This window comes from Balaenoptera acutorostrata, unplaced genomic scaffold, assembly GCF_949987535.1.
Source record: "Balaenoptera acutorostrata unplaced genomic scaffold, mBalAcu1.1 scaffold_396, whole genome shotgun sequence".
NCBI classification, from domain to species: Eukaryota; Metazoa; Chordata; class Mammalia; order Artiodactyla; family Balaenopteridae; genus Balaenoptera; species Balaenoptera acutorostrata.
Window position 1 is genome coordinate 48,320 of NW_026646539.1, and position 25,342 is coordinate 73,661.

Below are 25,342 nucleotides of genomic sequence, written 5' to 3' on the forward strand. Positions count from 1 at the left end.
AATACAGGACTAAGAGTCAAGGGACTGTGTGATAGGCCTATTTCTGCCACAAACTAGACATATGATCTTGGGCAAGTCACCCGGCTCAAACCCTACCTAGGCCTTGCATGCAAGAGGGACGCCTGGGCCCACAGAATCTCAGGGTTTCTCCATGTTGCTTGAATCTGCCCAAAACTGTCCCTGCTCTCCAGAAATTTGCTATCTAGGAGAAAAGTCAGACATATCCATAGATGATTCCGCTATCAAGCAAATGCTAAGTGGTTTGACAGAAGTAGGATGATACATGTGGAGACATGTACTTTGCAGGATTCTCTAAAATTCTCTTAAAGGAAGTTTTTAAAGAACTACACTTTGAATCATGCTTACGATGTTACAGTACTGTTGTAAAAGTGTAGAAAGAAGGAAAACCTTGATCAAAACAGCAAAGTAGGGTTGAAATGCATATCATCAGAAGTTTCAGTGAAAAGTGATACACTGGGAATTTCATAGTAAGAACACCTTGACAAACTGCACAGTTATGGTCTGACATTGCTAAGAGCAATTCTATTTTCAGACATGCTTGTGATGCTCTTTTTTTGTGTTAGATCCCACAGATATACATTATTTATGTCACACATAAACTATTAAACTATTAAATGGTCAGTATTTTAAATGGAACCATACCTGACGCTTCACAAGTGTTATGTGTTTTTTTTTTAAATTATTTATTTATTTATTTATTTATTTATTTATTTTTGGGTGTGTTGGGTCTTCGTTTCTGTGCGAGGGCTTTCTCCAGTTGCGGCGAGTGGGGGCCACTCTTCATCGCGGTGCGCGGGCCTCTCACTGTCGCGGCCTCTCCTGTTGTGGAGCACAGGCTCCAGACGCGCAGGCTCAGTAGCTGTGGCTCACGGGCTTAGTTGCTCCGCGGCATGTGGGATCTTCCCAGACCAGGGCTCGAACCCGTGTCCCCTGCATTGGCAGGCAGACTCTCAACCACTGCGCCACCAGGGAAGCCCATGTTATGTGTTTTTAAATACGAAGTAAATAAAATAACTCACAGTATACCCACTATCTTACTTGACATTCTTCTATATTTTTCTTAATTTGTTCCTACATCATTTGATGATAAGAGGCAATAAAGTAGCAGACTTGAATTTCAGTCCCAGCTCCAGAAAGAGACCTTTGTTTGACTTGTTAAGTATAAAGTTGTCTTATCTCTTGAGGAAGACATTAAACATGATTTTGGTGACTACTAAGAGAGTTAACTATGCAACAAATTATTCTCTGATCAAAATATGCATAAATTGGAAATAAATATACTAGCTTAGGGTAATAAGAACAACTTATACAAGACCTCTTTTGGTATAACCAAGATTATCTTTTTATCAAGTAAAAAATCATCTTTCCATAATCTGTAAGTGTTTGTATGTGTAACTGTCTAATACCTACAAAGGTGAATATCTAAGCACTCATGTGTACAAAAGGGTTCAGAGAATCAATAATTTGTACTCAGGAAATGATGCCCAAGACCCCCTCCTCGGGTTCCATTAATTGGCCAAAGTGGCTCACAGAATTCAGGGAAATACTTATATTTACCAGTTTATCGAAGGATATGAGAAAAGATATAGATGAACATTCAGATGAAGAGATACATAGGATGATATCTGAGAAGGTCGCAAACTCAGGGGCTTCTGTCCCCGCAGTGTTGGGGTGTGTCACCCTCCCAGAATGTGGATGTATTCACCCACCTGGAAACTCTCCAAATCCTGTGCTTTAGGGATTTTTACGGAAACTTCCTCATGTAGGCATGTGATCAGTCATTAACTCCCTTTTTAGCCCTTCTCCCTTCTCAAGAGAATAGTGGGGTGGGGCTAAAAAGGTCAAGCCTGCATCATGGCTTGGTCTTTCTGGTGACCAGCCCTCACCCAGGAGCCATCCAGGAGCCCACCCAGAGTCACCTCACGAGAGCAAAATGAAACCAAGCCCAAGCTCACTCTGCTCGCTGCACGACAGGCCAGTACATCAGGAGACGAGGTGTTGGGGTAAGGAATAATGACTTTGTTCAGAAAGCCAGCAGATTGAGAAGATGGTAGACTAGTGTCTCAAAGAACCATCTTCCTCCAGTCTGAATTCAGGCTCCTTTTAAACAGAGGAAGGGGAGGGGGAGGGGCCCACTGCAAAGCCAACCAGTGGCTGAGTGGGACTGCTGATGGTTGCTCGCTCATAGCCACGTGCCTGCCCCATCCCTATCACAAAAAGACACTTTTATATAAAATAGATAACTAATAACGACCTACTGTATAGCACAGGGAACTCTACTCGATACTCTGTAATGACCTATATGGGAAAAGAATCGAAAAAAGAGTGTGTATATGTCTATGTATAACTGATTCACCTTACTGTACAGCAGAAGCTAATACAACATTGCAAATCAACTATAACCCAATAAAAATTAATTAAAAAAAAAAAGACACTCCTATCACCCAGGAAATCACAAGAGCTTCAGGAGCTCTGTGCCAGGCACTGGTGGCAGAGACCAATATATATTTTCCATTATCTCACAGAATCATATTGGAAGGTGATTCCTTGCATGCCCAAGCCTGATTTTCTAGGTCAAGATGAGACTCACATTTCAGTCATAAGTCCCCCTGCAAATGAAGCAGAAATCAGGACCCACCATGATCTCCATTGATTCTAGTTGTCTAAATTAGGGACCTCCATGCTCCTCAGGTGCCCTAGTTGTTCACACTGAGGACTGTCATGCCCCAGTGACAATATCATAAAGGGTGAAGAGACTGTAATAAAAGCAACAGTAGATGCTAGAGACATGTTCTTGAACATGTACATTCATGACAGTATAGCCAAATAAATATTTCACATATTAAGAAAAATTAACCAGCTAGTGATTAAAAAGTACAATCCCTAAGTGAATACCCAATTCCACCTGCCAAAAGGGATGTCCAATGATGTCATAGGGGATTTCCTATAAGACTCAAAGTGCCCTCTCTATAAGGTACAGGCAAGACTCGAAGCTCCAGGGTCTGGAGAGGGTAGGGTAGGAGGGGGAAGGCAAGGTGTATTATGAAAAAGAGAATATGTGTAGAACACACTAGGGATATCAGAAAAGGCTACCGTAGATGACTTTAACCCAGGCCTTGGTCCTCCAGTCCCAGTGTCTACTCTAAAGATGAGAACCTAAGCTCACCTAACCCATTTCTGACTTCTGGGTGATCCACACATGTTTCTAAACTCTGGAGAATGGAGACTGTCTATTTTGGGCAGAGTGAGAAGAAATGTGGTCAAGACAATATACAAAAGATTTAGAGAAAATGAGGACATGCTTAATTTTTGGATTTGAATATACTGCATTCGTCTGTCAAAATGTGTGTGTGTGTGTGTGTGTGTGTGTGTGTACAGTTCTTGTGAAGCTTTTCTAACTTCAGAAGTATATAATGTTACTAACACAAAACATATCATTTAGAGGTTAAATTACTTATCTTTTTGTTATACTTGGTTTTGTAAATTTGAAATAATCATCATTAGTTTGAATTTTTGTGTTAATTATTCTGAGTGAAGTCGGCAAAGGTGGATGGAAACTATAACAAATTAAATATTCAAAATTAAATAAGTCTAAAAAAAGTTCTATTTCTGGGTTGATGAAAGTAAAAAACTTATTATATGGGAAAAGTGGTGTTCATATTTGCAACAATGTGGATGAATCTAGAGGACATCATGCTAAGTGAAAGCCAGACAGAGAAAGGCAAATACTGCCTATTATCAATTATATACAGAATCCACACAGAAAACAGTCAAACTCATAGAAACAGAGGAGTGTTTGCCAAGGGCTAGGGTTGGGGGAAATAAGGAGAGGGTGGCAACAGGGTACAAACTTTGTATGAGATGAAAGTCTTAGGATCTAATGTACAACGTGGTGACCAGAGCTGATAATACTGTATTGTATAACTGAAATTTGCTGAGAAAGTATTGATACAACTTAAATGTAAATATGCGAGATGAAAAAACGATGGAATTGTGAACAAAGGAGATTCTGAGAGTTAAAATCGTTGGGAAACAGCCAAAATCCTGGGAGAATTTCAGAGTTTCAAAGGCTATGAAAATGGTGGGTTCAAGCCGAGATCCCCAAGAGATCTGAGGAACCAGGAAAAATGTGATTTCCAGGTGGAATGGATAGAAAATTGACTAAGGTCTAGAAGACCCATGAGGGTGAAGGGATAGAGCTGTGGGGCGGATGGTGGGGAGGGGCCGTGGTCCAGCCTCCTCCTCTATTACTCCCTCCCCCACCCTCAGGAGCCCTTTGTGACCAGACCACAGCTCTATGATGTAGGCCTAGGACATCAGTCCCCAAGTACACATCCTGTGCTCAGTTGCCTGAAGCCAGCAATGTGATTCAGATGATGGAGAATCCTCTCTTTACTCTGAAAAGCACTTTTGATACTTGGCTGTACTCCAGTCGCACTTCCTGGGCGAGTGCCACCATCCTTGGCTTTCTGTGTGGACTGGGGCTCTATTTCCTGTTAGTCTCCTACCTCCAGAATAATCTATCTTCACCACCTCCTAGGAAACATGGAAACATCACGAAGGTAAGGAACCCTTGGGCCAGACCCACAAGCACATGCTTCTCCCTTCTTTTCTATTATTATTTCCATTTTTCTGAATCACCTACAGAGACTCCTGAAATGGGAAAGAATTGTTGATTTCCAGTTTTTCCAGATTTTCCTTATCGTAAGGATAGGAGTGATGACTTCTGGAAACTGCTTCTCTTAATGTTAACATCTTATATAACCATACTACAGTTGTTAATACTAAGAAATTAACATTGGTACTACACTATTAAGTAAACTGCAGACTTCATTCTACTTTCACCAAGTCTTTCCATTAATGTCCTTTGTCTGATCCAGATCCAAATAAGAACATGTTGCATTTAGTTATCTATCTGCCTAGTCATCCTCAATCTGTGAGAGCTTCTCAGTCTTTTCTTGACTTTCATGACTTTTTCAAGTTTGAATATCTCTCATTTTGCTTTTTTCTGATATTTTCTCATGATTAGACTTGGGTTATGGGTTTGGGGGAAGCATAGTACAGAGGTGAATGCTTTTCTTATGCATCATATCAGAGGGTACATGATTTCAAGATGACTTATAATTGAGGATGTTATCAGGACCACTAGACTTAGGTGGTACCTGCCAGGTTTATTCACTGTAAAGTTATTCTTTTTCTCTCTCAAATCTCTGTTAGCTAGAAACCCAACACTAAACCCAATACATGGTCAAAATAAAACTCCACTTCTTGGAGGCAGGAATATCTAAATATCTTTATATATTATTTGTAATTTTTCTGTAATTTATTTTTCTGGTCAATGATTTATTTATATAAGTATGGACTCATGGACATTTATTTTATTCTTTGGTTTATAATCCGGTATTTGGTTGTTTGTTTTGTTGCTCAATTTGTTAAAATTGTCTAGTTTAATCTCTGGGCTTATAATTCATTCAGTCTGTGTCTGTTTTAAGTAAATGAATGTCAAGTTGCTGTTTCTCCCTGCAGGTGCCTGTCACTCTCTAGAGTTCCTGTTGGTTGCTTGTCCTGCAACCTCAGTTTTAGGAAGGGTTTGAAAAAAGTCATTAATTTCCAACAACACTCTTTCCAGCTCTCTACATCTCTGAAGTCAATTGTAAAATGTTGATATCTGCCTTTCCTGCCTATCAGGAACACCTTTCCATTTATTCAGAAAAATGTTTCAGAAAAATACCTGGTAAAACATGATCTAAGAACTCACATGAAAATAATGGATGTATAATTACAATATAATTTTTGACTCATTGGTTCTATGTGCTTTGAAGTCTTTTCATCCAGGCTGGTGACATTAAAGAAAATAAAAATGGACAGATTATTTCTTAGTTTCATTTCCATTCTCTCTCTTTGCATCACTTCCACTTGTCCCTCACTTGATGGAACCTATTACACACATGAGGACCACGACTCTTGGCTTGTTTTACACCCACCTTATCAATCATGCTGTTTTGCCTTACAGCAATATGCTCACTCCCTGCTTTGTCCACAGTGGAGAACATAGTAAATTATCTAAAACAGAAAGCTCACATTACTCCCATAAAGCACAGAAAACAAGCAGGGGGAATGTTCATGTGACACCCCCATCAAGCAGCCCTCGCAGAGAGGTATAACAGTAAATATCAATGGCGATAAAAAGGGAAGGCTTTTCAAATGGCCACACCTCCCAGGATCTTAGAAAGAGATGCAACGTGCATCTAGGACTCGAAGAGGTTTAAAGGTCAAAACAGGTCAGAGAGAGTAGACCTAAAACCATCTTATAGATTTGAGCAATTACCTGAGGAAAAAACCCATTTCCTAATATACCTGACAGATGCTGAGGAAGTAGTAGGGAAATGTACCATCTTGTAAGATAAAGCACAATAAAAACGTATTCTGACAGGAGACCGATGACATTTAAATTGTAAAAAGCTGTTTTCATCTTTCTCTCCAGACAACATTAATTAGAAAGAGATCCATACCTATGGCGGGTATTATCCAAATGAACTGGATAATCCGCAGACCACTTGATTTAATAAAAAAAAAACAAAAAACTTTTGTTTGTTGAGGGCTCAAATTATTTGTCAAAAAACAGAAAACTTAATTTTCTCAATTGAATATTATCACAACATTAAATGATGATTCCAGAATCACTAAAATTGGAAAGGGAAGCAAAAAGTGTACTGCATATTAATGGCCTTCCTATTGTATCTTCAGCTTCTGCTGAAATAAGTAATGATTCAATAGGAGAGAAAGGGAATCTTTCGAAATCCCCAAGAGATCTGAGGAACCAGGAAAAATGTGATTTCCAGGTGGAATGAATAGAAAATTGACTAAGGTCTAGAAGACCCATGAGGGTGGAGGGATAGAGCTGTGGGGCGGATGGTGGGAAGGGGCCGTGGTCCAGCCTCCTCCTCTATTACTCCCTCCTCCACCCTCAAGAGCCCTTTGTGACTAGACCACAGCTCTATGATGTAAGCCTAGGACATCAGTCCCCAAGTACACATCCTGTGCTCAGTTGCCTGAAGCCAGCAATGTGATTCAGATGATGGAGAATCCTCTCTTTTCTCTGAAAAGCACTTTTGATACTTGGCTGTACTCCAGTCGCACTTCCTGGGCGAGTGCCACCATCCTTGGCTTTCTGTGTGGACTGGGGCTCTATTTCCTGTTAGTCTCCTACCTCCAGAATAATCTATCTTCACCACCTCCTAGGAAACATGGAAACATCACGAAGGTAAGGAACCCTTGGGCCAGACCCACAAGCACATGCTTCTCCCTTCTTTTCTATTATTATTTCCACTTTTCTGAATCAACTTCAGAGACTCCTGAAATGGGAAAGAATAGGACATCTACTCCTAAGAATAGGACGTCATCCCTCTAAGGGCAAGCCAGCCTCGGCAGGGGATAGAGTGAACACTAGGATTTGTATCCAAAGATCTCAGACCAGTTGTCCAGGTGTGGTAGAGGGCTCCAGGGCAAGTCTCACACACAGTGACCAGAGGTCAAGGACTGGATACTGAGTTCAATCTCAGCCAGAGGACAGGCCCATGAGCAATGGATCACCAGCTGTGAACACGTGTCTCGGATGAGGGCTGATCTGCTGGCAGTGCTGAGGCCCTGAGAGCCTCAGAGCGGGGGTTGGAGTGGCCCTGGCCTCGGGAAGCAGAGACCCACCTGCTGGAGCTCAGATGAACCCGTAGTTCAGAGAACGTGTGTGTTTCTTGAGCAGAGGAACAGTGACAAAAGAAATCCAGGGTGAATCTCACATTGAAAATCCTTCTTTATGTCCTTCACAGAGAAGGAAAACAGAAAATATTTTTATCCTCTTTAAAAATGAGTGAAAGGAAAGAAAAACCACAGAGCTCTGTTAGTTAAATGTAAAAAGTCCTATTATGTATGGACACTGAGTGTCTGATGCTTGTCTAGAGAGGGGAGAGTGAGAATTGGGTCCCAGGTCCTCGTTTTTTCTGTCTCTCAGCATCAGACGGAGTGGAGGGGGAAACACAAGGTTAAGATGAAAAACAGAGCTTTGCAAGGTAAGTTGTGCCATCCAGCCCTGTGTGGCCCGAGGGTTGGGCCCCATCTCTCCCAGCCCTGAGGGCCCACTCCACAGGCTCCGAGGAGGCCAGGGGCAGGGCCTGTGCCTCAAGAAACAGAACCCTCAGGGAGGTTCCTGGGAAGGAGAGCAGAACCCAGATACTTCCCAGAGTCCATGTGCACAATGAAGCAGTAAGGGGCCCGGAAAAGGGTGTGGCCCAGCAGGGGTGTGTGGGCTACAGTGGACCAATAGCGCCTGGATTGGGAGGTGGGACCTCCAGGTCCGACCGTGGACAAGTTGTTTAACTTTGCTCAGATTCCTGTGTGATGTGACCCCTGCCCATTGTCCCCCACAGGGAGGATGGGAGGGCAGCAAGGGGTAATGGATATGGAAGTACTTTGTAAATGATAAACCCTTTCATGAGCTTCGCCATCACTGTCAGGGATCATGTGGCCCTGGACGCTGGTGCTCGGGCTCCAATCTCCCAATGGTGTCCCCTTAAAGGGACACAGCACTTAGCCTCCTGTAAGACCCCCTAAGCCCTTGCCTTCACCACCATGACCCAGTCTGCTCTTTTCCAGTTTTCAGAGATTGCCTGGAAGAGGTTCGGGCCCTGACTTCACGTCTACAAAGGTAAAGAATTTTCCCCTTCTCTCCTGGGTTCTTCTTCCACCCAAAGCCTATGGTGTGACACCTGGGCTGCAGGCAGCCTGGGGCTGAGCTGGGAGGGGGAGCGCTGAGGGTGGGGTACGGCCAAAGCCCTGGGGTAAGGGACAGCAGGAGCACTGTGAAGTCAGCATGGGGGCCATGGAGGGCCGTGGGCCACAGGTGCCCACCCCTGCCTGGCCTGCCCAGCCCTCCTGGCCCTGGGCGCTCCTGGCTGCAGCTTGTGCCTCATGTCTCCTCAAGCCACCTGGGCAGGCTCCCTGACAAGGGCAGCTCTCATCAGCTCTCCTATCAAGACCCCCCTGGTGAGGTGTGCAGAGCAGCGTCTGCTGGAGCCCACCCGCCCTGCAGGGAACCTGCAGAAGAGGCTGTTCCTGCCACGTGCCCATCAGCTGCCCTGGCTCCTCTGACCCAGGGTTCTTTACCTGTGGCCTCCACCCTGTCAAAAGAACCTCAAGACCAATCCAACTTGAAGAAAATCACCCTTGGCACTGTTGCCAAGAGCTCACCTCCAGGTAACTCTTTTTTGGCATCTACCATCGCAGCCATCTTGAGTCTTGGCCTCGCATGCTATCCCATTTTGTTCCTGTCCTTCTGGTGGAAGACTACCAAGGCCTTGTTCTTCCCCACCTCATCACAGAGTGAGTCCCGGCAAGAACACCTGTCCCACCAGCCACCAGGGGCCCCCTTCCAGGAAGAGCCCACAGACAAGCAGGTAGAGACTGGTAGCCCCTCACTTGTCAACCCTGAAGTCCAGAAGCTGCTGGAGATTCTAATCACCATGAAAGTAGAACTAAAGATTCATAAGGGGAAAGAAAAGGATGGGTCATTCTCGGAACAAATGAGCTCAGACTACCACCTGAACACTTTAGGGAATGTGTGGAAATCACTGGGTGCTGAGCAGGACAACACAACCCCTCAATCTTTCTGGAACAGGAAAGACAAAACAGAGCAGCTACCCGGTCCTCGGCAGCTCTTACACTCCGAGGTCTTGAGGGACCACTTGGAACTGACATACACCCAGCTCTACTGGGGTCACCTCTCTCTGCACAGCGAGCCCCTGGTGGCTACTAGGAGCTCTACTCAACAGCAGGCACCCTTTGTTTTATTCAGTGGAGTTTCTAATGGCTTTCCAGTTTCAATTCAACCTAGAATACCTTTAGGCCCTTCCCAGGCCGCAGTCTTGCCCTGCCCGGGGGTCCCACCCCAGCCTTTCACTCAAACCTTGCCTCCGTGCCAGTCCCCACCTCTGGCTCAGATCCAGGCCCAGCCCTACCTCCCATCTTCTCTCCCATTCAGACCACCTTATTCTCCACCCCAGATGAGTACCTGTGGACTAGACTGTCCTACATTTCAGAACAAGACACCATATTTTATCCCAACTGAAACTCAATGGCTGAAATGCCCCTTGTTGCAGAAGCAACTGAAAAGTGGGAAGCCTTCATCCTCTGTGGTCAAAAGATCTCAGAAAGGCTTTAGCCAACTCAGTCTCAACCTTCCCCAAGAGAGGGGGCGCTCTCAGGCCCAAAGGTCAGTTTCTATTCATCATGAGGACTTAATTGGCCCTGATCTCCAGAAGCAACATCTTCAAAAGAGGCTCATCAAAGCTCAAACCAAGAGGGGCCTGTGCCTCAGTATCCACCTGTCTCTGTCTCTGGAATTGAGTTCCTCTCAGTGCCAAGTTTTAAGGACTTATCAGGCACAGGGCAAGCAGGGACCCTGGCAGCCCTCTGCTTTTACAGGCAAAAGGAGACTGGACCCACAGAAGATAAGGTCCAGGCGCCCTAGGAGATCCCATAGGAAGGGTCAAATGCAATTTCAACCAGGGAAGGATTTCGGCAAGGGTCTAAGGCCATGTCTGAGGAGGATCTCCAAAGCTTCCTCCAGGGCCAGGCTCCCAGGGAAGTTTCTGCAAAGAAACTCTGAAAAGGAGTCTGAAAGATACCTGATGAGGCCCTTGATGAGTGACTCTGGAAACTGTTTACCCAGTAGCCCAGAGAAGAAACATCTAGAAGAAATCTTGAAAGCCCATTTGAGCACAAAGTCGACGCAGATTAATCAAGGTTTGATCCCTGTGATTGTGCGTGAATCCTGCCTTGCTGCCAACTGTGTTTTTCCTAAGCCCCACCCTCACGAGGGAATCAGAAATCTAGCACCCTTGAAGTCTTGGAAACCCTGTGTAAACTCCTCCCGTATGCTTTCCTTCCTCAGTCCAAGCATTCGGCAGATGCTGGAAACACATATTCTAAGGTGGTGGGTAAGGCACAGGTGGGGCCTACCCAAACAGGCCTTTGAGCCCATAAATCTCAAGCCATGTGGGGCTCAACCCTTGTCCTCTCCAAGGTCCACCTTTTCCCCCTCTGCCACCTGGCAATCTGGGGCACACTCAAAAGCCAACTTTGCTAATAAGTTCTTGGGAAAACCTCAGCCCCATCAGGGAATGAAAGTGATAACAAAAGCAACAGTTCCCACCCTGGTGAGTCCCCTCCCTGTTCCCTCACCTGAGCATACAGAAATCCAGAGGGCCCTGGGAAAGACTTCACCTGGTGACAGCTATGGGCCCTCAGAGGCCCCTCTGACTGGACAGGAGGGCAGACTGCCTTATCAGATGCCCACAGTCAACCTCATGGGCAGAAGCTGGGAGAATGGGACTGTCTTGGGGTTTCCAGCCGCTAGGAAAACCCTGTCACTAACAACAAAGTCAGTTGCCCAACATCCAAAGGAGCCATGCCTTAAAACACAGGTGGCTCAAGGCCGTGCCACTGGGGAGCTCCTTCAAGACTCTCACGCTGATGTGCTCCTTCCTGCAGACACCTTGGCTTCTCATAGGTCTCTTTCCAGTTCCCAGAGGGAACGTGCCAGTGAGGACGCGCCCGCGTTCCAGGCGGTGCCATGTGACCTCAACGCGAGTGAACGGAGCAGCCGGGGGCCGCGGGAGTTCAGAAACCCAACACGTACGGGCTCATTCAAGAGCCAGAGCGAGATGTCTGCCCCAACCGAGGAGCGGAGGGGCTCTAAGAGGCTCCAACCTGGAAAGCATGAAGAAATGAGGAGCAGCCAGGGACAAGAGGAACCCAGGGAACCAAAAATTAGGGACCCGTGTAAGGGCCAGTTTGCCTCAGCTGATGAGGGGGTGGTCTGTGAGAGGCTCAAACCAGAAGAGGATGAAGAAATGAACAGCCAGAGCAAGATGTCTGCCCCAACTGAGGAGCGGAGGGACTTTAAGGGGCCCCAACCGAAAGAGCATGAAGAAATGAAGGGCCAGACGGAGGTGCTCGCATCAGCTGAGGAGTGGAGGGGTTTCACGAAGCCCCAACCAGGACAGCATGAAGAAACAAGAAGCCAGAGCGAGACGCTTGCCCCAGCTGAGGAGTGCAGGAGCGTTAGGAGACTGCAACCAGGAGAACACGAAGAAACGAGAAGCAACCAGGGACAACAGGAACCCAGGAAAGCAAAGGTTAGGGACCCGTGTAAGGGCCAGTTTGCCTCAACTGATGATGGGGAGGTCTGTGAGAGGCTCAAACCAGAAGAGGATGAAGAAATGAACAGCCAGAGCAAGATGTTTGCCCCAACTGATGAGAGGGAGGACGATTGGAGGCCCAAACCGGGAGAGTATGAAGAAAGGTCTTCAGCACTAAAGGCTTCTCAAGCAAGTGGGATGAGCCACGCTTCTCAGGTCAGGGAAAGAGGAGAGTCCCTTGGGAGCAAACACCCCCAGCTCTCGCCAGAGAAGAGAGAGCTTTCACCAGAAAGCAAAAAATGGACAAGGCGCTTTCTGCAGTATCTTAGCCGCAATAAAAAAGGCAAAAGAACAGAAGAATCCCTTCAAAAAGGCAAGCCTGTATCAGCCACTGCTCACCACCAGGAGCCAATCAAAGGCAAATCTGTTGTAGAGAGCAGGGCTATTGATCCTCGGGCGATTGGAACAGCTGTTGGACAGGCCCTAGTAGACAAACTGGGGCTTCACCAAGGACTCTGTGCCTCAGAGTTAAATCAGCACCCAGAACAGCTCCAGGCCCCAGCAGAGGGGCATTCCCACTACCACAGGGTTCTCTCCTCTTCAGAACAGAGAAGAGTGTTGAAAGATACAGCCTACAGTCACCAAGCCACCCGCAAGGACCACAGCTACCTTAACAACAGCAGGCATACCAGAGGCAGGGGCGACAAGTTGGCCTTCCCACCCAGGGAACTGGAGTCCCCAGTCAGACCCTGCCAGCACAGACCAAGGGTGGCAGGTGACTCAGGCCACCTGCGCCATCTGTGTTCCCTCTGGTCAACCAGAGCGTGCTTCTCATGCCTCTCCCGGTAGGAAAGCAGTGCAAGAACAAGTGCAGTTCATAAAAAGAAAACCTGTTTCTTCTCATGTTAACACATTGTCTATGTGTTAATGGCTTCTTCCTACCACAATTTTTGTTTCCCAAAATAAATGTTTCTTCTCATGAGAGGTGGTGGCCTCTGTCTGTGCCCTGCTGGGGGGAAGGGAAGGGATCAGGGTCCACTCTTCCCAGGTGCCTGCTTTGGCTTCCAGATGGGATGGGGCCATGGAGGGAGGTTGATCCCAGCATGGAATACCCATCCTCACCTCAATTCCCTCACTGCATTTAAGTTTCCATAATAGCAGCATTACAGAAACAAGCAACAGCATTCAGGACGTGTCAAGGTGAACTAAACCTAAAGACCTCCCCCTTCTCAGGAACCGGCTCAGTCCTCTCCTGCTCTCTCTCTACCCTGAACTTGTGGGACTGTAGGGGAGGGGTCTGCAGAGGCTGAAATTCCCCTCAGGCTCCAGCAAGTGTCAGAGACAAGTTCACATGTCAGAATAAGGAGGGAGCCCAGAGTCCAGACGTGGCAGAAACCTTGCCCCCATGTCTTGGTGGGGATAGATGATGCCTGCCCTGGAAGCTCCTTCTCTCCCCGATGGAGCTGGGATTGAGGTGGGCCGGGAGCGTCACCCGTCCTCTGTCCTTCTCACACTCTGGAGCAGCGGTGAGGAGGAGGACCGCGCACTCCCAGGTCTGAGGGTGTGAGGTGACGAGCATGGAGGCCGCCGAGGGCCATCCACCCCTGCCCCGGAGGAGAGGACAGCCCTACTCACAGTGCTCACCGCCCCCTGGGGAACGAGCAGGGGTGTGACTGTGTGTGCAGTCACCTCACTGTCTGTCATGTGCCCCTAGGGTGGGATGCAGGGGAAGGAGGCAAGTGGCAGAGGCGCCCATAAATGGCGCAGTGACCAAGGAGCCCCTGGCGTCCCACCACCGTGTACAGGCCCAGAGAAAAGAAGTCAGGGGCCAGTGGCTTATGGTGGCCCCAGCCCAGACTCTCCCCCTACTCCAGCTCCCAGAGCCCAGACAGAGGGAAGGCCCCTGGAGCTCCTCCACGGAGGGCCAGGCTCCCAGAGGCCGTGGAGCCCCCAAGCAGGGAAGGTTCACTTCCCCACAATGTATTTAATCAACTTTCACAGGACTGGGAGCTCACGACAGACTCGCGGTCTGTGACCTTTACCTACACGCGTGGCCCAAGGAGGCCCCCAGGGGACAAGTGGGACTTCACAGGCTCAGGGATTGTGCTGGGGTCGTAGCAAGTCTCACCTGCTGTCAGCCTTGCTCACCCCAGAGCCTGGAGGGGGAAGAGGCCAGCAGACAGGATGTGTCACCCAGCGGGCTGGAAGTGACCTGCGGAGAACAAGGGTGCCGTCAGCTTTCCTCCCCGGCCCGTCCACACGGGAAACCAGGGAGACAGGAGCAATTCCACAGAGCAACCCGGGGCTCTGTGTCACAGTCACTCCCGTGCTGCAGAGTCCTGCTCCAGGAGGGTCCCCTGATCCAGGTGACAGCTTGAATGGCCCTGCCCTACGCCTGTCAGGACCCCAACATGCGGGACCAGGACCTGCTGAGGGGGAGCGGCCACAGGCCTGCTTGTGCTGTGCTTTCTCCCTGGAGCCAGGTCTCACCTCTGGGCCCCTCCTCCGGGGCCGACACCGCACTGGGGGCACAGCCAGGGGCCCTGGGAGGGGCTGGGACCCAGAGCACAGCACAACCTCCAGAGCTCAGCAGAGGCTGGCACAGAGCGGGGCCCCTGAGCCTGACTGCTGCCGGGTCCTCTCAGGGGCACCAAGAGGTGAGTGCTGGGTTTGAGGGTGCTGGACGCCCAAGGCACCTGTCGGGAGAAGTGACACAGAGGGACACTGACAGAGCAGCAAGAAACAAGAAGCTGCAAGTCCCTTTGCCCTTCTCCTTCTGTGAGGTGCAGAAAGGCCAGCAATGGAGGGCCCCCCACTAAGAGTCCCCACAGGGGGACCCACACTGACCCCACACGGGGACCCACACTCACCCCACACGGGGACCCACACTCACCCCACATGGGGACACACACTGATTCCACATGGGGACCCACACTGGTTCCGCACGGGGACCTGCACTCATCCCACACGGGGACCCACACTCACCCCACACGGGGACCCACACTCACCCCACATGGGAACCCACACTGATTCCACATGGCGACCCACACTGGTTCCGCACGGGGACCCACACTCACCCTACACGGGGACCCACACTCACCCCACACAGGGACCTCTCAGAGATAATACATAGACTTCACAGAGACCTCTCACAGGAGCCTTATACAGAGCCCTCGCTGAGAAGAGAAATCGCAAGGGACCTGCACACAGTTCCATGCAGTCCACACACAGGCGCCCAGCGCCCCAGCGAGACCACAGAGACCCTTCAAACAGCGGCCTGACACCCACTCAAATGACACCCTGACACCCACTCACCCACTTCTGAAAAAGAAGAATTACAGATTCCCCATGAAAACCCGCAAAATCCTTTCCTTCACAGGTTTTAGTTAGCTTGAGCTCTGACTCACAGTTGAAAGAATGACAGACTTTGAAAAGAAGTAAAACTCTGCCAGCATCTAATGAGGGAAAAATCTTTGTCCAATTTTAAATATCGTTCAGTCAAATGGCATCAGGGGGTCACATGCTTTGTTTTGCTGGGGACAAGTTCCTGCACTCAAAGTGACTTCTCTCCTTTGGAAACATGATGTAGAGAGGCCTACAGCAAGTGGGATCCATGGTGAAATGAACCAGCAAAGAGGCATCTAACCCCTACTTCCTAGCTGTGCAAATGGCGTGGGATTTCGCACAGAATAGCTTGTGTCAGGTTTGTGAGGTTTGCTTTATTTTTCAATGAAGTGAGCCACCTTATCAGACACAAGAAGCTTATTCACAAATGTGACAGATTTTTGGCAATATCTCTACTACATTATCTGGCATATTTGTACTTAACTGCCTAATATTAAATGATATTGTTTATTTTACTCCTTTTAAAATACAGTAGTACAGTCAAGATGGTTGTATGGTATGCAGGTCTCTAGAACGTGAAAAAATCCTAATGTTCACCTGTGATAACTTAAACTTCTGAACCATTTAGAAGAATTCATATTTTATATAATTAATAAGAAATGTGCATTTTCCAAGACTCAGGAAATTTATATTTTATTTATTTATTATAGGGCTACAAAAAGGATACATTGCTTAAAAGAATTTTGAAATCTTAGAAAATATGTCACTTAATTGGTGCTTGAAATATATATTACCTCATATCGCTTGGGAATTGGCATTTTAACATCTGTTAAAGAAAGTATATCTTTAATCAGCATTTCTATTATAATAATAATAGAGGTCTCACTGTCTGCCTAATACTTTCCAAATTTTGCACTCAGTTGAGACTACATATTTCTCATTGGTCATAAATTCTGTTGCCCTTTACATGGTAAAAACTGGATAATGTACAGATGTCAAGTATTATGTCTGGTTAAGTCTCTCAGGTCACTCTGTGGGGTAACAGTGTCATGGTCCTTTCTCTCAAAAGAGAGGAGTGAGCTGATGTGAGGGCCCTGTGTATTTTCTTTAATTAAGAAAAACAAATATTCAGGCTGTAAAATATTTTACAAAATCATAGCTATTAATTTTTTGAAATGTGCTCCCTTTGTGACATTTTCTTATGTTACTGAATCACAGAACTTGGGAAAGTAGCCACAGATGTCCTCTAATAGCCAATCAATAGTATTTACTAACTAGACTAGCTCGTTGTTTTCCTATAGATACCCACAACTACAACATCTCACATTCATGAAAATGACACTCTCTTCTTGGAAGTTTAAGCCAATATTTCTGAACCATGTGTTTGAGATAAAACTAAATTCTAGTAAGAGGCATTATAAAATAATGTAATTCCCAACAAAATATATGAGGATTTAGGAAATACTGGCATCTTTCATAGGAAAACACAGTTGCCTCATCTCATCCTGATAACAAGAAATTTGAGTGACACAGCTCTTTGGTCTAAGCATTTGTGTGTGTGTGTGTGCTTCAGCTGGTCCTCTGGATGGGATGCATTAACATTCTTTTTTTAAGATTTGTGGGCTAGAATAATTTTACATAAGGGATGCATAGGATATGCGGTTTATAAATTAGGCTCTATGGCCATTCTCATCCCTCATGGAATGGAACATGAGGGTAAACAGAACAACCGGCACAAACAGTTTCTGGAAAAACCATTACATTTCCTTGAACTTTCCCAGTAGAAGAAAAAAAGGTGGGGACTTCAGGTAGGCAGCTGAGATACATTTGCCCCACAAATAAGTACATAAATTTTAGTCTATTAAAACTGGAAGGACTCCCCCAAAGCTATCTGATGAAAGGATTTGCAAAGAGTAGATCAAGAAGGACAGGCAGGTCTCGGGTCTGCTGGCCATGGCCAGGATACCACCTAAAAGATTTGTCCATAATTGAAGGAGGAACTACAACTTGGCCAAAGTGATGGGTGCTGCTCCTTCCCTCTATTTACTCCTAGATGACCCTGCCTTTCACCACCCTACACCCTAGAGCCCTCCTTCATTGTCTGTCTGGGGACTTAACTGCGGACTTTAGATGAAGGAGATTAGGTGAGGAAGAAGAAGAGGAGAAGGAGGAGAGCAGGAGTGGGGAGGGAACAGGAGAAGGAGGATGATGAAGGAAAGTCATTACCAAAAAATGACTGTGGCCTCTTCTGTAGTCTGGTCACCTAATGAACAAATGGGGACCCTGAGACAGAGAGGGATTCCCCAAACCATACAGATATTCGCTTTCCACAACTGACGCAGACCAAATGCTTCCTCTGCTACATCATATAACCTGTGTGAAAGAATCCTTTTCATAGATCATCCAGATGATAAACCTAGTGTAAATTATTTCCACCACCACGAGGTTATGGCACGTATTACTGTTTTAGCAAAAAAAAAAAAAATCGTTTTGCCACTTAAAGTATTTAAGAGTATACTACCCTTCTTTGATAACAGTCTGTTATTTTTCATCATAGCATGGCTTAAAAGGAAAAGAATAACAAGAGAAAGAAACTTCCAGGAAAAACAATGCAATGTAGTGTGATCCACATCCACCTCTCTGGATAGAACTCCATCATGAAAAACATTAACTCTCTGAATCTTGAATCCACCTGCAATTCAAGGTCATCCATGCAGATTTCGAGAGTTGAAGGCAAAAGTACACAAAATCCAGTTCCTGGAAATACCATCCCTGCTTTGCCCCCATGTCCCCACACACCCCCTCACCTGAGCGGCATGGAGTTTCACTAAGAGACTTCTTGATGGGGAAGCCCGCCAGTCAGAGTGGACAAGACAGTATGCTAGAATGCAGGAAGAAAATGTTAGAACTTCCATTTGCATTCCTCCTCATCTCATTCTTTTAAAATTCCTATATCTGTATAATCTTTGTCTTGCATATAAATTACGGAACCATAGTACATGCATTTAATTTGCAAATGCATAAATCTACACACTGGATCTTCATGCTCAGAAAACTTTTTACTGAGTAGGAGAAGGATAGAAATGTTGGAGAACACTGACATGAACCAGATTCCTGGCCTTTTCTAAGGAATCAAACCAGAATCCAAAACAGCCATGGGCTCTGGGCTCTGTCAGGCAAAGCACATGTGTGTGGCCTGTCCAGGGAGAAGGAGAACCATGAAGAAACTCTAGAATATCTGTTTCACCAAACTCTGAAACTCAGAGGGACCCCGTCAGCCCTGAGTTTCACCTTGTAGGCAGAGGGCAGGTAACACACGTAAGGGGACCATTCTCCCCCCACTGGCCTGCAAACACCATGCAGCTGTGGATTGGTAGGGACCCCAAGTCTGTAGTAAGAGCACAGATCCAGTTAGAATACAGTGCAGGAACTTCCGGACCTTCCAGCAGCATCAGAGCTGCAGGGGGAATGTGTGAGGGTGTAGAAGCAAGGGGGACCTCAGGCAGCATCTAGCAGAGATTGGTGAACAGCAGCACACACCATACCCAGGAGAATGGCTTTTAGTTAAGAATGCAGTGGTTTGCATTTACATTAGATTGCTGAAAGCATCCTGTTGCTTTCGAGGCAAAATTCTGAAGGCAGTAGTTTTATTTACTAATTTAAAAAACAGGATTTACATATAGAAAATCCACTGGAAGGTGTTTTGGATCAGGTAAACAGTTCTGAAGAAAGAAAAGAAAAATGGACTCATTAAGTCAAATTTATGGATATAGTGACTTGACTAGTAAGCAGGAGAGTAAAAATATTAGACAAAATTAAACATCAGATCAATATACCTAGGGTGCACAACCACTGATCACACTCACAAGCTGGCATATTGAGAAAGGGTCTCAGCTATTAGGCCAAGCAACTGCTGTGATCCAGCTTAAGCACAGGCAGATCGGATACACTTTCTCCCAATTCAGGGGTTTTAAGCTAAGATGAGGGGAGTTTAGTCAATAATGAAGTTTTAGTGAAAGCAGCATCTGTAGTTGTCAGCACTTGCCATTGGAAGATAATGTGTGAACAGCAAGTTGAGAAAGAGAAGTATTTCAGTTTTGATGCCAAAACCAATCACTCGAACACATGACTAGATGTAGAAAATGGACTTAAGAGTCTATACTGGTCGATCCACTGCACACTGTCTACATTACCCAGTAATCTTCAGTAGTTGTCAATATTTCACACACTCTGATCTCTAACACAGCGGGAAGGTCAGATATACTTGTCAAGGTCAAGCTGGATGTCAGTGAAGCACTCAGTGAAAGTGTGAAAATCTTGCAACTTGCTCTCAGATAGATGACCATCAAATGAAACATTTCATGATATGATATATAATAAATGATACATAATATGACATGACATGATTAATGTATCAATACACAAAGGAATGGTAAAAAATACTGATTGATATGATATGATATGACATATAATACAAACTATATGATATGATATGACATGCTTGATTTATCAATACAAAAAGGAATGGTAAAAAAAATACTATACATTACAAACTTGAAAAAAGTGTTGCCTGATAATCTCTGGAGACATACTCTATTTTTAATTTCATCCCACATGGCTTCATGGGCTATCATGTCTACACTCTTTTTATTAGGGTAACATTTTTGCTTTTACTCAGTATATGGATAATTTAGCAGTGGTTAAATTCTTTTTTATTAAAACACTTTGTATTCAAATTATGAGCAGACTTTATATACAGTTTATTTGTGCATGTGGATGTCTTCTTTGTTTTATGTCATCCCACTCTGATATCATTTCACCAGTTTCCTACTGAATAGAGTTGGGGAGGTGGACTGATAAGAGATTTAAATCCTAAGCAAAGGGAATCAACGTGCCCAGGCTGAGAAAGTATTTAAGGGAAGATGGATAAACTGAAATCTTACTGGTGGTTTTCACATTTATGAATGTTTACTGTATCAAAATATAACAAGTATAAAATATGGGAGTAGGGGAGCTAAGCAAATCTTAGAAAACAAATTCAAGCTACCAATGCACTTACTCTGTTAATCTGTCCTTCATACAAACAGATGTATGGGTTTGGCTAGAAGACCTGTACTTTTCCATTGATTTCTAAAATTCTAGAATGATGCCTTCCAATTGAAGCTAAATGCTTCCCCCATGCTTCATTTGTCTTGTGAGAGGAAAAAAAAAAAAAAGCAAAAACAACAACAGCCCTGATGATATCCAGAGGTAAGCCTGGACATAAATACCAAAAGGTATCACAGAATACCAATGCCAAGCAAGATTACTCTGAGATAATGATGAAGTGAGATAAAGTGAAGGCAATTCACAACTGTTTTCTAAGTACAGAAAAAGAAGTCACTGTGCCATCCCCCCAAAATACCAAACACTCCATTCTCTTGGTTAAAATGAGTGACATCTACTTTGTTTCCAGTAATGGCTTTATTTTGACTATAGTCTTCCCTCTTGTAGCTAAAATTTATTGAGATGAATTATAGAATTGCCTTGGCTTTCAGCATCCAATTTAAAGTGGCCCATCACTTTTAGACCCTCTCCCAAGTCACCCAACTAAAGCCCAAATCTTGTAGTAGCTCTTTTCTAACACCCTCTTACTGAGACACCCCAGGATTCCCCATGGTGTGTGTCTTCCCTCACTGCCATGAGTAATCAATCCAACTTGTTCTAGACTAAACTGGTTCCCAGGTATGTTCCTGGTTGTTTGGCTGGAGAACATAGACGTTGGAATGATCTCATCCTAACCAGCTAACTCTGGCACCCCGTGGAGAACACCCCCATTCTTCAGCCCTTTCACTAAACACTGCTTACTGCAGAAAGCCTTCTCTACTGCCCCAATGAGGACTGGTCCCCTGTGCTGTGTTGCCTAGACCACTTTGCACTTCTCCCCTGTGACAACCACTGCATATCTTTTTTTTTTTTTTTAACATCTTTATTGGAGTATAATTGCTTTACAATGGTGTGTTAGTTTCTGCTTTATAACAAAGTGTATCAGTTATACATATACATATGTTCCCATATCTCTTCCCTCTTGTGTCTCCCTCCCTCCCACCCTCCCTATCCCACCCCTCTATGTGGTCACAAAGCACTGAGCTGATCTCCCTGTGCTATGTGGCTGCTTCCCACTAGCTATCTATTTTACATTTGGTATTGTATATATGTCCATGACACTCTCTCACTTTGTCACAGCTTACCCTTCCCCCTCCCCATATCCTCAAGTCCATTCTCTAGTAGGTCTGTGTCTTTATTCCCGTCCTGCCCCTAGGTTCTTCATGACCTTTTTTTTTTTTTTTTCTTAGATTCCATATATACGTGTTAGCATACGGTATTTGTTTTTCTCTTTCTGACTTACTTCACTCTGTATGACAGACTCTAGGTCCATCCACCTCACTACACTGAAAGCTCCTTGCAGGCAAGAGAGAGGAGTGAAGCATGTCTGACCACATTGCCAGTACTTACTCTAGTCCCTGATGAAAAGTGTTTATTAAAAGTTTGTTAATTAATGGACACAAGAATTAAAGTTTTCTAACTTACCTTCTGTATAAATCACAGGAGTGTAATGACATCTCTCAAGTAGCCAATATATTTTGAGAAGAATCTGTAAGAATAAAACAGCATTAAAAATTGATGTTTAATAGGGCAAAGAAAATTCCCAATTACTGAATTTATCATTTATTTTATATTTCAAATATGGATATCCTTGCAGCTTTTGAAATTTTTCATTGTAAAATTTAGGTGTTCACAGAACATGGATTAAAAAGCAAATTTACTTCGAGGTATTGTTTCTATTTTGACACAAAGTCATAAAAAAAAAAACTATTACCAAAGAAGATGTTTAAAATAATTTAAATATGTGACTTGTAACAGCTACATATATTGTAAATCTACTGTTCTAAAAATAAGGAGCAATTATCCCTTGTTTACTTTAACATTTAATATGCTGAACAGTCTGGAGAACCATTTATTTACTAACAAATATATGTAAAATAGGGTAGTGAAAAACAACTCCGTGTGCTTTTTTGACTGTTTGAAAATTATATTTGAATTATTGAAAAAACTGAAAATGTTTCACAACATTATTTGAAAGATGTGTAAGAGAGAGGATAGGAAAATATGCCTGCATATTTATTGCCTAACAATTTAAATTACAAATATGGAGAGTACAAACTTTCAGTTATAAGATGAGTAGTTCTAGAAATTTCATGTACAGCATGGTGACTATAGTTAGTAATAATGTACTGTATACTTGAAGTTTTCTAGAAGAATAGATCTCAAGTGTTCTCACCACACACACAGACACACAGGCACACACGCACACAAAAGATAACTATGGGAAATAATGAATATGTAAATTAGCTTGATTATGGTATGATTTCCTGATTTCACTTTGTGAAATGATTGTGGAATCATTTTCACAATGTGTATGTAGATCAAAACATGATATTGTACAACCTAAAAATATACAATTTTTATTTGTCAATCATACTTCAATAAAGCTGGAAAAAATACACAGACGTATATATACAGATATATACATGTATACATATATATGTTTTGTGTATGTATATATGCACATACATATGTGTGCGTTTTAGCATCCTTAAATTTGCATTACCTATTCCAGTTTTTGCTGGAAAATACTATTTTTATTGCTCCACAAAACATAGCACACCAAGGTTGATCAGCAGATTTGAATCCCAAGTAACTGTCCTCTCTCTCCAGCAGTTTCTGACAGGTTTGCCTGTCCTTGGGTTTGGTGAATTCCCTCCCTGCTCTCACCTCCACTGGCAGAATCCCCAGCTTACCCCGACCCTCTAGTTACAGCCCTAATCCTCCAAAAATTTCATGAACATAAAGAAAGGTTTCTCCTCAGGAAAACACTGCATGGTTCTACTGTTGACCAACTATGGGTTTATAATATGATCAATTCATGTGATTTGTCTATAAACCTGGAAGGGCAAATTGAATAGATTTTATTTTTTCTCAGAATAAGTGAAGGTACACATCAATCTACAATGGAAAATAAAATATCATTAAAATGTACTTAAAGGGGCTTCCCTGGTGGCGCAGAGGTTGAGAATCCGCCTGCCAATGCAGGGGACACGGGTTCGAGCCCTGGTCTGGGAAGATTCCCACATGCCGCAGAGCAACTGGGCCCGTGAGCCACAACTACTGAGCCTGCGCGTCTGGAGCCTCTGCTCTGCAACAAGAGAGGCCACGATAGTGAGAGGCCCGCGCACTGCGATGAAGAGTGGCCCCCGCTTGCCACAACTGGAGAAAGCCCTCACACAGAAGCGAAGACCCAACGCAGCCAAAAATAAATAAATAAATTAATTAAAAAAAAAAAAAAAAACAAAAAAACCCCCACAACTTTATAAAAAAAAAAAAAAAAAAAAAAGTACTTAAAAAAGAACTCCTTGCCTAGCCCTAGATCCCAGAGGTTTTCTCCCAGGATTTTTTCTAAAAGTTTTATAGTATTATATTTTATATTTAATTTTGTGATCCATTTTTGAGTTAATTAGTGTGAAAGGGGTGAAGTTTGGGTTGAGTTTTTTTAGCCTGTGGACATCCGTTTTCTCCAGCATCATTTGTTAAAAAGACTAGGCTTCCTCTCTCAGAACGAAATTAGTAAAGTGAACAAAAAAATGAAACATAAAACTGAAAGTGAAGATTTTTATTCTTTGTAAAAAAGTTTTAATATCTCTCCGTTAATAAACAAATAACAATTTATGGATAGAGTTATGTTAAACAATAATTTTGCAATTGAATCATGCTCAAAATCAACCCACCAAGTTTGAGAAAAAGACCTCGTTAACTGAACCGCTATGGAGACCAGCACAACTCCCAGGTATATTGGTGAATTTGAGAGAGAACTTGATAGCACATGGCCGCAGTTTACTTGGCTGAGTGCCACCTGCATAGGCACAAATGACCCAGTTCTGAAACTCATCTGGCTCCTGAGCAAACGAAATGTAAAGGACTATGTATTAGTTTCCTGTTGATGCATAACAGATTACCACAAGCTAAGTGGCTTCAAATAACACCCATTTATTAACGTATAGTTTACAGCAGGCTGGATTCAATGGTCAGAGTATCATAAGGCTGAGAGGAAGGTGTTAGCAAGGCAGATTCCTTGTCTGGAGGCTCTAGGAAGACATCTGCCTCTAGGCTCATTTAGGTTGTTAGAGTACGGTTCCTTGCTGTTGGAAGTGCTAGGTCCCTTATTTTCTGGCTGTCACCCAGAGTCCTTTCTCAGCATCTTAAGACCACCCACATTCCTTTTCATGTGTTTTCCTCTGCCTTCAAGCCAGCAATGATCTATCAAGTCACCTTGTACATCAAATCTCTCTGACCTTCTCTTCTGCTGCCAGATGGAGCAAACTCTGTACGCAAAGTGCTTACCTCATTGGGTCCAGTCCACCTGGATAAACTCTATGTATTAAGATCAATCCATTCAGTTTTAACTACAACTGCAAATTCTCTTCACAGCAGTATCCAGATTAGTGTTTGAATGAAGAATCAGAGAACAGGAATCTTGGAAGACCAGGTTTAGAAATCTTCCTACTATAAGCCTGTAATGAGTTAAGTGCATTTAAGCCCTTCTGGGATTTCCCAGAGGGGTCTTGTAGTTGATGATGAAACATTCTAGTTAGTTACCATGTGATATTTACACATTAATCCTCTACATCTTCCTGGGACCTGCGATGTCCTCCAGCTCTTCCACATTCATCAGGTTCCATAAAGTT

The 25,342-nt window shown here is 44.4% G+C and overlaps 1 protein-coding gene across 1 annotated transcript in view; it reads right to left on the bottom strand.

Moving 5' to 3' along the window:
• LOC130706941 (putative 8-amino-7-oxononanoate synthase) overlaps positions 1-25,342 on the bottom strand; it is a 194,929-nt gene that overhangs the window by 9,530 nt on the left and 160,057 nt on the right. Inside the window, exons 4-5 of the mRNA XM_057539613.1 lie at positions 22,131-22,194; positions 18,368-18,441 (exon numbers count right to left, since the gene is read on the bottom strand). Coding sequence (XP_057395596.1) covers positions 18,368-18,441; positions 22,131-22,194 — 138 coding nt within the window. The remainder of the gene's footprint in view (positions 1-18,367; positions 18,442-22,130; positions 22,195-25,342) is intronic.